The following is a 12,987-nucleotide window of genomic DNA, read 5'->3' as shown; positions in this document are numbered from 1 at the left end:
TGGCGGAGGCATGGGCTTCTAAAGCAAAGAGCTTTCAGAGACCTGATAAAAGCAGGAACTTTCTGAGAATCCGGGGGCTCCTAGGGGACTGGCCGGGAGCCAGGGTGCTGACACTCAGGGGACAGGAAAGCACAGGAGAGCGAGAGAAGAACGGGAACCCGGGGGAAGCGGGCGTGCTGCTCTCTGCAGGGAGGTGGCCAGGGCGCCAGCTGATGCTGCCAGATGCTCACTCGGTGGCTGGGCGTCAGGGGCGGCAGGGCTGACCCCCCTGCCGGGTCTGTGCGGGCCCAGCAGTGGATGGAGCTCAGGGAAGCATGGGATGCAGGAAGCTGGGCAGCCGTGAGCGTCCGGGGGCTGAGGGCAGCAGGGAGGGAGCACAAGGAAGGCAAGACCCCAACACCGGCGTCCGAGGAAGGGCCTGTGTGAGCTCCGCCCACCCACCCAGGGATTAAGGCTCCAGGCCCGACTGGGTGTCACTCAAACCCATCTGCCTCCTGCCCAGATCCACGTAAAGCTCTGTGCCCTATGTGACATTTAGAAGTGCCACTCTGGGCTCCCCAAACTCCAGGACAGTCAGCGAAGGCGTGACAGCCGTGCTCTGGAAACACGCCCTCAGAGCTGGGGAGGGCCAGCCCCCCGGGAGGATGCGTGGGGTCGCCAGGTGGAAAGGAAGAGCCGAGGGGCCAGGGTCCTAAGGGTGGTCCTCTCCAGAGTCTCTGCGGGATGCTCCACAGCCAGAAAGAGGTGGCGGCCCCTCCTGCTGGGAACACATCACCAAGGCAGCTGCACTGGCCAAGGAGGAGAAGAGAAGACAGAGGTGCTGAAATGCACGCAGGGTCCCCGTCAGCTCTCTCCTCGCGGAAGCTGAGCCTGGGCTTGGCGGTCACTGTCAAGAGCGTTCTCCTCTCCACGCTGTCCTCGGCCGCCTCCTCACTTCCTAGTTGCCCCGGTGGCTATTCCGATGTCCGACGTCCTGGAGAAGCGGCCATGCAGGGACAGCTTTGGTGCAGTCCGAGAGAGGCTCTGCTGGGATGGAAATGTTGAGACCCCTGGAGGGCCACCCACCAAGGATCGGGAGCACGTTGCTTTCTCTCCCATTGTGAAAACGAGCCGCCTCGGTTGGCAGTCCTTCTGCCCACGGGACTCTAGCTAGAATGTTCTGGGCCTCTCCTGCCTGGCGGTTAAGAAACATGAGATTAAATGTATCATGGGCTCCTGGGACTGAAAAATGACATTAGGGGGGAAAAAGGGGAAATCCAAGTAAAGTGTGGAGTAGAATTGAGCAGTAATGCACCCACGTCGGTCCTTATTGGGGAAAATGCTCCCTGGTAATGTAAGAGCTAACATTAGGGACCCTGGGAGAGGGGTGAAGGGGGACTCTCTCTACTGTCTTTGCAAATCTTTGTCTGGAAATTCAAAACTATTCTAAACCAAGAGGTTTATCTAAATGAAAGGAAAATAGCCACCAGGAGAAACGGGCTTCCAAAAACAGTGACCTGATCACAACAGAAGTGCTTTCCAGTTAAAGTTCGTCTTAATATGGAGGCTGCTGGGAAACCCCCGCCATCCCTCAGGGCTGGCCGGCTTACGGAGAGCCAGAGAGAACAGTAAATGGCTCCAACTTGGTAGAAAGTCAAAAATCCTCCTCTCCTTCCCTAACTCGACACAAACAATGACCCAGGACTGCCCAGCGCCTGGCAACCCCAGGTGAGTCACGGTTCATGAGATAAGGCGGAGACTTCTGTCTGAGCCACAGCCCAGGACTCTCTAGGGCTGGGGAATCGGATCCGCTCTGGAATAATCAGATAATAATCTTTCCTCGGAATTCTCTTTCCTCAAAGGGGCCCTGGCCATCAGCCTGGGAGAAGGGAAGTTTGGGGTAGGCTCCGGGTCCAGCGGGGTCCTGGGCTTGCCGTGCAGAAGGGCGTGCGGAGGAGACGGGCCGTGCGGGAACTGGGGTGTCGCTGCAAGTGGTGAGTGCCCACTGAGATGCTCATTTCTGCTCCGAGGAATCCATCCTGACTAAATATTCCAACTTTTGTGCAGCAGTGTTTGCACCAGATGACACTCATCGCAGCGTTGTTTATAAGAACCAGAAATTGGAAACCACTAGACGCTAAGTGGTAGCAGATTGCTTAGTGCTGACCCATCCGTGTGAAGTGGTGCCTTGTGGGCATTAAATCACGCTGGAGAACACGATTTATGGACTCGGAAGAGGTTCCAGATAAATTGCCAAGGGGTACAAGTGTGCTGCAAAACATCTCCAGCAGGGTGACCACCCTTCTGTGAAAGGTCTTCCCTGAAGGAAACTAGAAGAAAATGTTAACAGTGGTCGTTGTTGCGGGAGGGGGGTTGTTTCGGGGGGCAGGCGGAGGGCAGACTTACGGGCAATTTCCCTTTTCTTTGTTTCCAAATTTTCTACGTTGCTTGTGTATTCGTTTTTGTACTGTAAAAATACACTTAACTAAGATCGTATATGACTTATATCATGGCCTTCCCACAACTAAGATCGTATATGACTTATATCATGGCCTTCCAAATGTGGGACTTAAAAAAGTTGAAAAAGGCATTGAGACTGAAAAAAAAAAAACCACGTGTTCTCTTCTCACGTAACGCTCTTCCCTTTTTTGGGTTCTTGACTGTTGAGTGGGAAGAGAGAGAAGAAAGGAAAGCTGAGGTTTCACTGCTGCCGGGGATGAGACCGCTGAGCTGAGGTTGCTGAGACATAAGAAACCCCAGCCCCGGGTGGCCCGAAGGCGAGTGCCTTCTGCCTGCCTCTCCGCCCCAGGTGCCCAGGCTGCCACATCCGGGCTGTGGCCCCAGGCTCCTCTGTGCCAATCAACCAGTGGGTCTCAGCGCATCACTTACGGGGACCTCTCACTTCTGGTTCCAGAGCGCCAAGCCATCGTGAGGCACCTCTGCACCAGCTTTGATCCGAGGAGCCAGGCAGGTGTGGAGAAAGCTGAGCTGCTGGTGCCCGTGGTGTAAATACTTCCCACCAGGCACTTTCTAGCTGCCCACGTGGTGTCCCTGAGCTCGGAGGTGGGGGGAGACCGAGGCTCACTGGGGGCCTCCCAAGCTGCAGGAACAAGTGCTGCAGCCCCCCATGCCCTCCCCGGTGGTCACAGGGCAGCCCTGCAGCAGCTGCAGTGTCAAGCGGGGCCCAGGCAGCAAGCCGGGACCTGCCCGAGCAGGTGTCCGGTGGGCCATGTGCCTGGACGTTCCTCCTCACTGTGCCCCTCCCATGCGCGCCACAGCCCCTTCCTCAAACGTCACCAGCTAAATCCGACAGGGGTTCGAGTCACCCGCCTCCCCAGGTCTGAGTCCCCATCTGCTCCCGTCCCGTAGCAACCAGGACTCTCCCACTGGCTTTTACAGGCCCCTTTTCCTCTCTCTTCTCCTTCCTTCTGGGATCCTGCCTGCGTCCTCTCCACGCTGCTTCCAGAGTGACCCTTCCAAGGCACGGGGGGGACTGTGGACCCCACCCCACCCCAATTCAGCCCCCTCTGCCAGGCCTGGGGGCCTTCAGGCTGAGTCCTCCCCTTGCCCCCAGCGCCTCCCACCCCGGCCCCCCACCAAACACTGGCCGCCCCATGACCTGCACTTCCCCAGAGCAGATCTGCCCACGGGACTCTAGCTAGCATGTTCTGGGCCTCTCCTGCCTGGCGAGCCCCTATTTAAAGGCGCTAACACTTTAAAAGTGGGGCTGAGTCCCATGGGAGGCTGGTTCGCTGGGAAGCAAGATGAGCTTGTGTCCCTGCTTCCCAGAAAGCTGGTGCCTCCCGCCTTCTCTCCTGGGGGGAGGGCAGCAGGCCGCACAGAAAGGTGACTGCTCAGGCTGGGCGGGGCTGGGGGGCTCAGCCTCTCCTGGGGGCCCCTCTGGCCCTCTGAACCTGTGACCTCACCAGCCCCACGACAGACCAACAGCAGGTGGGGAGAGTGTGGCCTCTGCGGGGGAAGGCGGGTGGGCTAGGGTGGCCCCCTCCTTCTACCAGGATCTGATGCTCCAAACCAAGTGCCGTGTGCCCCGGCTGAGGCCTCCCCGACCCGGGACCCCCAACCCCAGAAGAGCGTGCTCCCAGGGCAGGGGCAGCTCCCGCTGTGCATGGGGCCCTTGGAGGCAGGGACGGCAGACAGAGAGCCGTGGTCACCATGGGAAGGGACTCCTCAGACCCAGCACCGCCCCTGCAAGTGTCCCTTCAGGGAACCAGCGGGATACACAACAGGCACCCAGCCGCAGACCTGAGGCCAGCTGGCCCTTCCTGGTTTTTATTGGTGGTGGCAGCACTGGTGGCCATGGTGTCGTTTTAACACTCCCAGAAGAGGTGTGTTCCTGTGACCTGCTCAACCCTGAGCGGTCCGGTCATCTCGGGGCCTGGCCGAAGAGGTGTGTTCCTGAGACCTGCTCAACCCTGAGCGGTCCGGTCATCTCGGGGCCTGGCCCTCTGAACTGCATGAGTGCACATGCCAGCCACCCCGTCCTCTGCGGGCTTTGGAGGCTGAGGGAGATGCACTCAGGATAACTGCAGGTCCAGCCCGTCTGCAGGGTCTGAGGGACCCAAGACTCTACATCTGATAGCCCCTAGGGCTGGAGGGCTGGCACCCCTGGTGTGCCATGTCCACGCCCTAGCCTGCGGCTGTCCTGCTGCCCGGGACCCCGGGGATGGACGGGTCACGTGTCACGGGAGCCGCTCCCACACCCTGCGAGCTGGTGCTTTCCGCATTTCGGAGGAGGCAGCCTCACGTCTCAGGGTGCCCTATTGCCACCCTTCCCACTTCCCCTCCACCACGGGGGTGGGTGTAGGCAGGCCTCCTGCCTGTTCAGAAACTCATCTCAGCTCTGAAACTGATTCAAACGATCACCACACACACACACACACACACACACACCCCACGTATTCACACAAGCACACGCCTGCACCCTTGCCCCCGGAAGAGGCCTTCTGGAAAGTTCCCTCCGTGCCGAGAGGCTGAGCCCTGAACGCCACACAGCCCCGTCCGCCCGGCCTCAGACGAGCCTGGGACAGCCTCAGCATGGCTGGTCGCCGCCCCAAGCGTCTTTTGAACCACGCAGAGGGAGTAAGAGGCCTTGGGAGCCTCTGGACAGTAAGGGGACCCTTTCCATCTCTTTCACAGATTGGGGCTCAGACTAGGGTCTCACAGCCTTTAGAATGACAAGGCTGGTTGCCATTACAGAAGAGATCGCAATGCTGGTTCTCAAACTCAGCTGCCTGTTAGAATGGCTGGGAGAGCTTTAAGAAATATCCCAGGGCCCCCAAGCTACGCCCCAGACTGAATCCGTCAGAGTGTCTGAAGGGGGACCCAGTCGTCATCGTTATTAAAGCTGCCCCGGGGACTTCGGTGTGCAGCCAGGTCTGGGAGCCACCACCCAAAACAGAGGCTCCCAGAGTGGGTCTCGGGCCGGTAGCATCACCATCACCTGGGAACTTGTGCTTCACCCCTGCCCCCCTGGGCCTGAAATCCGGGGTGAGACCAGTGACCGGTACTTAGACTGGCCCTGTGGATGGCCCCGATGCACACCTGAGGCTGAGGACCAGTGTTCTAGTCAGTTCAGGGCCAGGGGGCGTGCACAGTGACTATACCAAGACGGGGCAGGACTCACGCAGGACGCAGTAGAGGCCCAGCTGCTCATAGCCTTCGCAGCAGTCGGTCACGTTCCTCCACTTAGGAACCTCCACCACCAGGTACTGGGTCCGGTAGATGGTCTTGGGGCAGCGCCGCCAGGGGACCCACCAGCCGCAGGGAACGTAGGTCAGGCGGGATGTGTGCACTGCCTCCACGCTCTGGACATGCTGGCTCACACTGTAGTTGCACAGCTGGTAGCTCAGCAGGGAGAGGCCTTTTTCTACGAGGGAGGGAGGAGGGTGGAGAAACAAGAGGAGAAAATTCCAGAATCAAACCAATCTGAGGGGTTCTCTGCAAGTCCTCTGCTTCTGCAAGAGCAGGTGAAACAAGACGCCCGCACACAGCGGACCCCTTGGGATCCGCCCACCGGCCCGTATCCGAGAAGGCGATGCAGTAGCATAGACTCAAGGGATGCAGCATGACACCTGCTGGCTGAGCAGTCCTCCCCCACAGAGCAGGAGATGCTACCCCAGCCCGACCCCGGCTCCCCGCACCCAGGGGTCTGACGGTACACATAAGGGGACACAGAGAAACCAAGCTTCTGGGGCCCTTGTCCTGGGCTCTGCTGCGTGTTCTCTGACTCTGCGGGCTGGAGAGCCCTGCGCACACCTCGTATCTCCGCAATAAGGGCTGTCACGTGCGACGTGAATACACAGCGGTTCCCTCAGGGAATACATAGTAAAGGCCCACTAAGTGCTGGGCACAATGACAGTGACACCATTTTTTTGGAATGAGATGAAAGATAAACACACAAGTCAAATACACGTGAGAAGTTCATAGCTGGTAAAGTTCAGTCCGACGGTTGCTGTGGTCAGCGGGCGTGAGGACACAGTGCCCGAGGTGGGACATCCAGCTGGCCTTTTCAGGCCCTAGGTGTCTCTCACCTGGAGCCTGGTTCCTGGGCACAGATGTCCATGGCCTTTATCAGAATTGTCACTTGGTTCTCGAGACCCCATATCACCTACTACCTTCATCAGCCTCAGACCCCTGTGTCGTGGACCACCTGCCACTGAGGTCCTGGGGTGTCCCATCTGCCCGGGGAGCCTCTGTTGCCTCATAGAGCAGGGACCGTGTGAGGGCTGAAATATGTCCCATCCCAAATTCATAAGTTGAAGTTCTAAACCCCAGTACCACAGAATGTGACTGTACTCGGAAAAAGGGTTTTTGCAGACATAATTAGTTAAGATGAGGTGATATTGGTGTCAGGTGGCCCCTGATCCAGTACGACTGGCATCCTTATGAGAGGGAAAATTTGGACACAGAGACAGGAATGCACACAGGGAGATGCAATAGGAGACGAAGGCATAGATCAGGGTGATGCATCTACAAGCCAGGGGTCACTAAAATTGGTAGGAACCATCAGAAGCTGCGGAGAGGCGTGTCGGGGACAGATTCTCCCTCCCAGCCTCAGGACGAGCCAACCCTGCCAACACCTTGACCTGGAACCTCTGGCCTCCAGACTGTGAAGAAATAAATCTCTACCACTAAGCCCCCCAGTCTGTGGGGCTTTGCTGAGACAGCCCCAGGGAACTGACAGGAGGGCCGTGGGGTGCCTCCCGCGCCTGCGGCCAGCGTGGGACTTGCCGCGTTCCTGGGTTGTCAGTAAAGGGTGAATGAATGCTTTGAATGTAATTCACGTTTTCAGATACTCAAGCTCTGAGCTCTAAGCTTTAGGAGACTGTACAACCGCTGGGTAGGGGCTCCATGTTGCAGTGTAAACCCTTCAGTGAGAAGGTGGATTTCTGGGGCAAAACTCAGAGGGGGCAGGAGAAATCATCTTCATCCCCACCCCCAGGACAGCACCCCTGAAGAGTTCCACCTTTGGCCTCAGGGTCACCCACAAGCATGCAGAAAGCGAGACTTGGGGGCCGGCGACCCCCAGGAAGAAATGGGGCCAAGCCAGCCCTCACGCCCAGGCTGCTGGGAGAGCCTGCAGCCTTACTCTGGGCAGAATCAGGTGCTGAAGCCCGCTGCCCCAGAGCAAGCCCACTCCCAAGCCACGTGGTGGCCTCCCCTGGGGCGGCAGGGCCTCTGGGGGTAGACCCGACCTGTATTCACCAAAGGGCGGGTCCCAGGAAGCTTTGGGAGGGAGTAAGAGGCCCTTGGCTGGGTGGGGTAGGGCAGCAGAAGGCAGCTTCCGAAGCCAGAGCTTAGAGGTGACCGGGATGAGGGGCTGGAGAAGACGCCACAGTGAAACGTGGTCACTAGTTGAGCGATGGCGCCTTGCATGTATCCGCGAGAACACGCACGTGTACGCGCACACACTCCTCCTTGCAAGTGAAACTGCACTTGGATCTCCATGTTTTGTTTTTCACATTCTGTGAGAGGCCACCGAGGCGTCCCCAGGCCTGGCTTCTTGGCAGAGCTCGCAGTAGAAACCACTTAGCAGATCCTGCTGCTCAACAAATCCTTTCAGGAGCACAGGAGGCAGGGGCCCTGGGTTCTAATCCCAGACGTAGAAAATCTTAATGCTCTGGTGGGTTCTGGGGTCAGAGCTGCAGTCACACCAGCTTCACTAATACCAGCCGTGTGCTTCTAAGCACGTTTCATGCCCTCTCGGGGCCCCAGCCTTGTCATTTGTAGAATCATAGCTGTGCCTGAGGCTGTAGGAGAATTAAATGAAATCATGCCTGTACCGGAGCAAACAGACGTGCAGCCCTGACGGACCGCCTAGCACTCCTGCCGGGGTCCTCCCGCACACGAAAGGCCTCCTAAGGCCTCCTCTGGCTTCCAGACATTCCCATTCGTTCTGCCACTGAGCTGTATGGTCTGCATGACAGTCATTCCAAAGGAAATATCAAGTTGGTTTTTTTTTAATCACAATTCATTAGAAAAATAACAGTCACAGAATCCTGCCCATGGGTGAAAAATGTTTAAATTAGTACAGAACTGAAGTCGATGGTAGAAACAGAATGGCTCTGTTTGAATTCCCGACGGAATGAGATGGATTTCTATAGGAAAATGATGTGAAAGGTTTGCAATCTCAATTCTCTGAAATCTGGGGCTTCAGAAATCCAACGTGTTTTTAGCAGCTGACACGTGTCTCTCGAGGGCTTTGGACATGTGCTTGGTCCCTCACATCCCCGTGGGCCACTTGCATCCCCACTTGCTGAGGAAACGGGGCTGGCAGAGCCCAAGGTGAGCGGGAAGCCCCACTTCATGATCCCTGCTCTCTGGCGGGCAAAGGAGGTCTGAGCCAGGGTCAAAGGCAGGGGTAGCCCTGGTGGAAACCTTGCCCTCGGCCGGCTTTGTGGCCCTGGCCACTCTGGGTCTCCCTCTCCTTATCTGTAAGTTGAAGACTAACGGGCTGTGGTTCCAGAGGGTTCGATTCTGACTCTCCAGGAATGTGTTACTCTCAGCGTGGCCAGCGGGCCTGTAACATCTGTACCCCAGGCAGAAATGCAGAGTTCCGGGCCCTTCCCAGACCCACTGACTCAGAATCCACACTTGAATCCCACCAAGCCCCAGTTGATTCGGAAGCATTCCCACCACCTCTTTTGTGGTTATGAAAAAGTATGACCCTGCCTCTCAAAGCAGGTGCATCTTTGCCTGCCCAGCTCTCGGCAGGGCTGCCGTCTTCAAGGGGCCCACTCCCAGGGAGCCCATCACCCCTCCGCCATCCCCGTACAGAGCCCGGACACCTCACCTGTGAAGCCACTGGCCTGGCTCGGGCCCACGGCGGTGACCAGAGCCAGCAGCGCCAGCACAAGGGTCCTGAGCATGGTCGGGCAGTGGCAGTGGCTCTGGCCTCTCCCGAGCGGCAGCACAAAGGGGCCTGGGCCACCTGGACCCAGAGAAAGGGCCCTTCCCTTCCCTGCGCCGCCGACAGTGGCAGTGGCTTCAGAGGATGTGCTCGCCGGGAGCGTTCCCTTATGCCTGCTCGTAAACACCCACCACTGCCGCAGCAGTGTCCCTCGGGGCACCTGCATGTCACAGCCCATTCTCCCTCCAGGCAGATGGCATCTTTCAGGAAAGGTGAGTACCCAACTGCCAGGCTGCATCTCTGGGTCCCATCTCGTTGTTACGCAGAAAACACATTTCAGACCCGAATCTGACTCCCTCCATCAAGCCCAAAGTATTCTCTTACCTTATCGTCCCAAACTGGCAGCAGAAAACACCAGCAAATCAAAGTGGTGCATCAGATTCAGAAAAGCATCCTTCACACAATTGGACAAAACAGATCAAAAGCCGTAAAAACGTTCCTATGACCCAGTGATCCCTTCCCGAGGCTTGGTCTGAGGGCCATGAAGCTGCAGTCTCAGATGTTTATTACTTGCTAGAATTTAAACCGGCAAAGCGTGGAAGTGAGCCTTTGGTGGGGGAGGGGAGAGTAAGTTGTTATAGAGCATCTGGATGTAGCATCACCCAGATGTGCTCCCCATGAAGACGTTTAGCGGCGTGGAAACGGCACCTCATCATGTGAAATCAGAACAGCACCTCATACGGTTCTGTCCCCAAAAGACAACAACTCTATGATTCTGTAAAATTGGGCCCAACCCAGAAAGGACCAGAGGACTACAACACGGTGAGGGATGACAGAATTACAGCTGATTTATGTTTTATTTCCATAACCATCGTGTGTTGTGTGAACTGGATTTTAAAATTTCGTATCAAATACTTCCTAGTTGGGCTTCCCTGGTGGCGCAGTGGTTGAGAGTCCGCCTGCCGGTGCAGGGAACACGGGTTCGTGCCCCAGTCCGGGAAGATCCCACATGCCGCGGAGCGGCTGGGCCCGTGAGCCATGGCCGCTGAGCCTGCGCGTCCGGAGCCTGTGCTCTGCAATGGGAGAGGCCACAACAGTGAGAGGCCCGCATACCACAAAAAAAAAAAAAAAAAAAACACACAAAAAAACCTTCCTAGTTGATGACACGTCCTTATTCCTCCGTTGGGCTGTCTTTCATTGTTTGGTACAATTTTTAACATTAGACTAGGCACAATTATTAACATTAGATGAAGGTCTCATTAGTTCTACTGAGAAAACTTTCAAGTGGGGTAACAAAGATCCATCTTGGCTACATGTTTCAGAAGGATAATTCTCTTGTGTTCAAAATACAAAACAGTTCTGCCAGAAGGGCCCTTCTAGCCTAACTCCCAAAGGACATCAGTACGTCTTTTATTCTCGGGAGATTAATTTCTGAGATGATTAACTGCTGCATTTGCCTGGTTAATGACTAGATCACAGATGCCAGGACAAGAAGACAAAAAAAGGAGCTGGAAATAATCACGCAGCTAAGGGGCTTAATGCAAGTCTCCTGGGAGACAGTACCCTTTATAGAAAACCAGTACTACAGGATTGACTCATAAACTCTGCTGCTGTAAAGGAGGTTCAAAAAAAAAGTGTCAATAAGAAAAGAAAACATGTTAAAGCTATAATATAATATTCAAAAAAATAAGATTTAACTAGCTCTAACAGAATAAATCAGAGAAGTATTATAATTAAGGGAAATATGAACATTTAAAATGTGAAATGAATCTGTATTACAGTATGCTGTCATCTCTTAGAGCTTTTGCTACTGTAGCATATGAGCACTTCTATAAAATATGAAGGTGGAATCAAAGATAATGTTATATTTTAAAGCTCAAAATTGGCCCTGTGCATGCACCATTTTTTCTCATCTTCAGAAACACCCTGCGAAGTAGGTCCCTTATCCCCTTTGTACAGATAAAGAAGCAGAGGGTCTGAGGGGCCACACAGCCAATGAGTGGGGTTCAGCCCCGAAGCGCACATCCTTCACAGTCCACTCCACTCCCTGTCAGGCCACAGCTCCAAGAGAGGGGAGCAAAGTCCAGACGTTTTACCAGCTGGGCGCTTCCTGCTGTTTGGAAAGTGTCCATAAAATGTCACATCACGCTTTCTCTTTATATCGAAACTCATATGAATTAAAAAAATAAACCCTCAAAATTGGCAGCCTGTTCCTAGCTCTGTCCTCTCTCACCCTCCCGTTCATATCCTACGGGCATAGAAACGGTAAGTGTGCGGGTTGTTTCTAGTTCATCCACAGAGAGGTGTTTCCCTCCAGCGTATTTTTTCTGCATGACGGCCACAGGGATTTTCCACATTTGGCTTTTCCATGCAAATGCTTTGAGGAGAAATAACCGTCCACTCTAACCAGCGGGGAGAAGGATGTCCCTTCAGGACGTCATGTCTGGGTGTGTCTGGTCACGGGTCCATCCAGCAAAGAGCCCCCAGGTCCCTCTTTTGGGGCAGAAAATCCAGCGTCTTGCCTACACCGTGTCCAAGAACTGGGGAACTGGGGGAAGCCAGCAGTGTGCCGGGCTAAACCTAAAGATACACACACACTCATTGACACTCACACTCACACGGATGTGTGCAGACACACTCACACTCACACTTATAGGCATACACGCACTCACACACTCACCTATGCACAATCACGCACGCACACGTGAATGTATCCGTGAACTCACACGTGTGTGTAGACAGACTCACACTTGCAGGCTTGCACAATCAGATGCTCACATGTGCATGTGTACGTACAGACACACACCTTTGCACGCTCACACACACGCACAAACACGCAGGATGAGGTTGAGCTCCCCGACCCTGGAACCGGTGTCTCCGCGGACCCGACCTATGCTCCCTGCCGTTGGTGACAGAGTCTGGGCCAATCTCTGCCCACTTCCTCCTCTGGAAGAGGACGAGATTGAACTAGGTGACCTCCAAAGGGCCGTTCTCATCTCTGGTTCTGAGTTCTGTGGTCCTATGGACAGTGGTTCAACAGACGCCACTACAAAATCACATCTGCCGTTACCCTGCAGGCCAAGATGTACACGTACACAGCGCCATCCTGGGATGTGGCATTGTGTCCCAAGGGACAGACGTGCAGGGCCACTGAGGGGCTCCAGATGTTGTCTGGCCAGGGACGGCGTGGGCAGCCTTGCTCACAGCCTGCTGCCTGGAGTCCTGTTCCCTGCGCAGCCCTGGCGACCACCATCCAAGAGGGGCGGGCGGGAGGGGCCGTGTGGGGCCTGCCTTACCTGGCCCGGGGTGGGGGGCAGGGGAGGATGCACAGAAGAGGCTTGGGTGGCAGAGGTGTGGGGATGGAGGTGAGAACTGCCGTGGGGCACAGGGGAACTGGGGGGCTCTGGACGGGGACAGCGTGGAGTCTGGAGACTGCTCTGATGGTTGCCAGCTGGTGAGGCCATGCTGGAGGTGGGGAGGTGCCCCCGTCTCTAAGGGGTTATTTCCAGGGACACTAGCCATGATGGATGGCCACGATGAAGTTGTAAAAATATTGTATTTGGAAGACACCCTAGGCAATCAGGCCCAGCTTCTGACCCAGTCCAGGCTGCCCTCTGTCACACCGATTACCTAAAGCC

The 12,987-nt window shown here is 55.7% G+C and overlaps 1 protein-coding gene across 1 annotated transcript in view; it reads right to left on the bottom strand.

The window, feature by feature from the left end:
- UMODL1 (uromodulin like 1) overlaps positions 1–9,368 on the bottom strand; it is a 61,188-nt gene extending 51,820 nt beyond the window's left edge. Inside the window, exons 1-2 of the mRNA XM_065876180.1 lie at positions 9,293–9,368; positions 5,624–5,866 (exon numbers count right to left, since the gene is read on the bottom strand). Coding sequence (XP_065732252.1) covers positions 5,624–5,866; positions 9,293–9,368 — 319 coding nt within the window. The remainder of the gene's footprint in view (positions 1–5,623; positions 5,867–9,292) is intronic.
- Between the last annotated feature and the right edge of the window lie 3,619 nt (positions 9,369–12,987).

Source organism: Phocoena phocoena, chromosome 4 (assembly GCF_963924675.1).
Source record: "Phocoena phocoena chromosome 4, mPhoPho1.1, whole genome shotgun sequence".
NCBI classification, from domain to species: Eukaryota; Metazoa; Chordata; class Mammalia; order Artiodactyla; family Phocoenidae; genus Phocoena; species Phocoena phocoena.
Note: the sequence above shows the minus strand (reverse complement) of the source record. Positions and strands in the feature narration are given on the sequence as shown.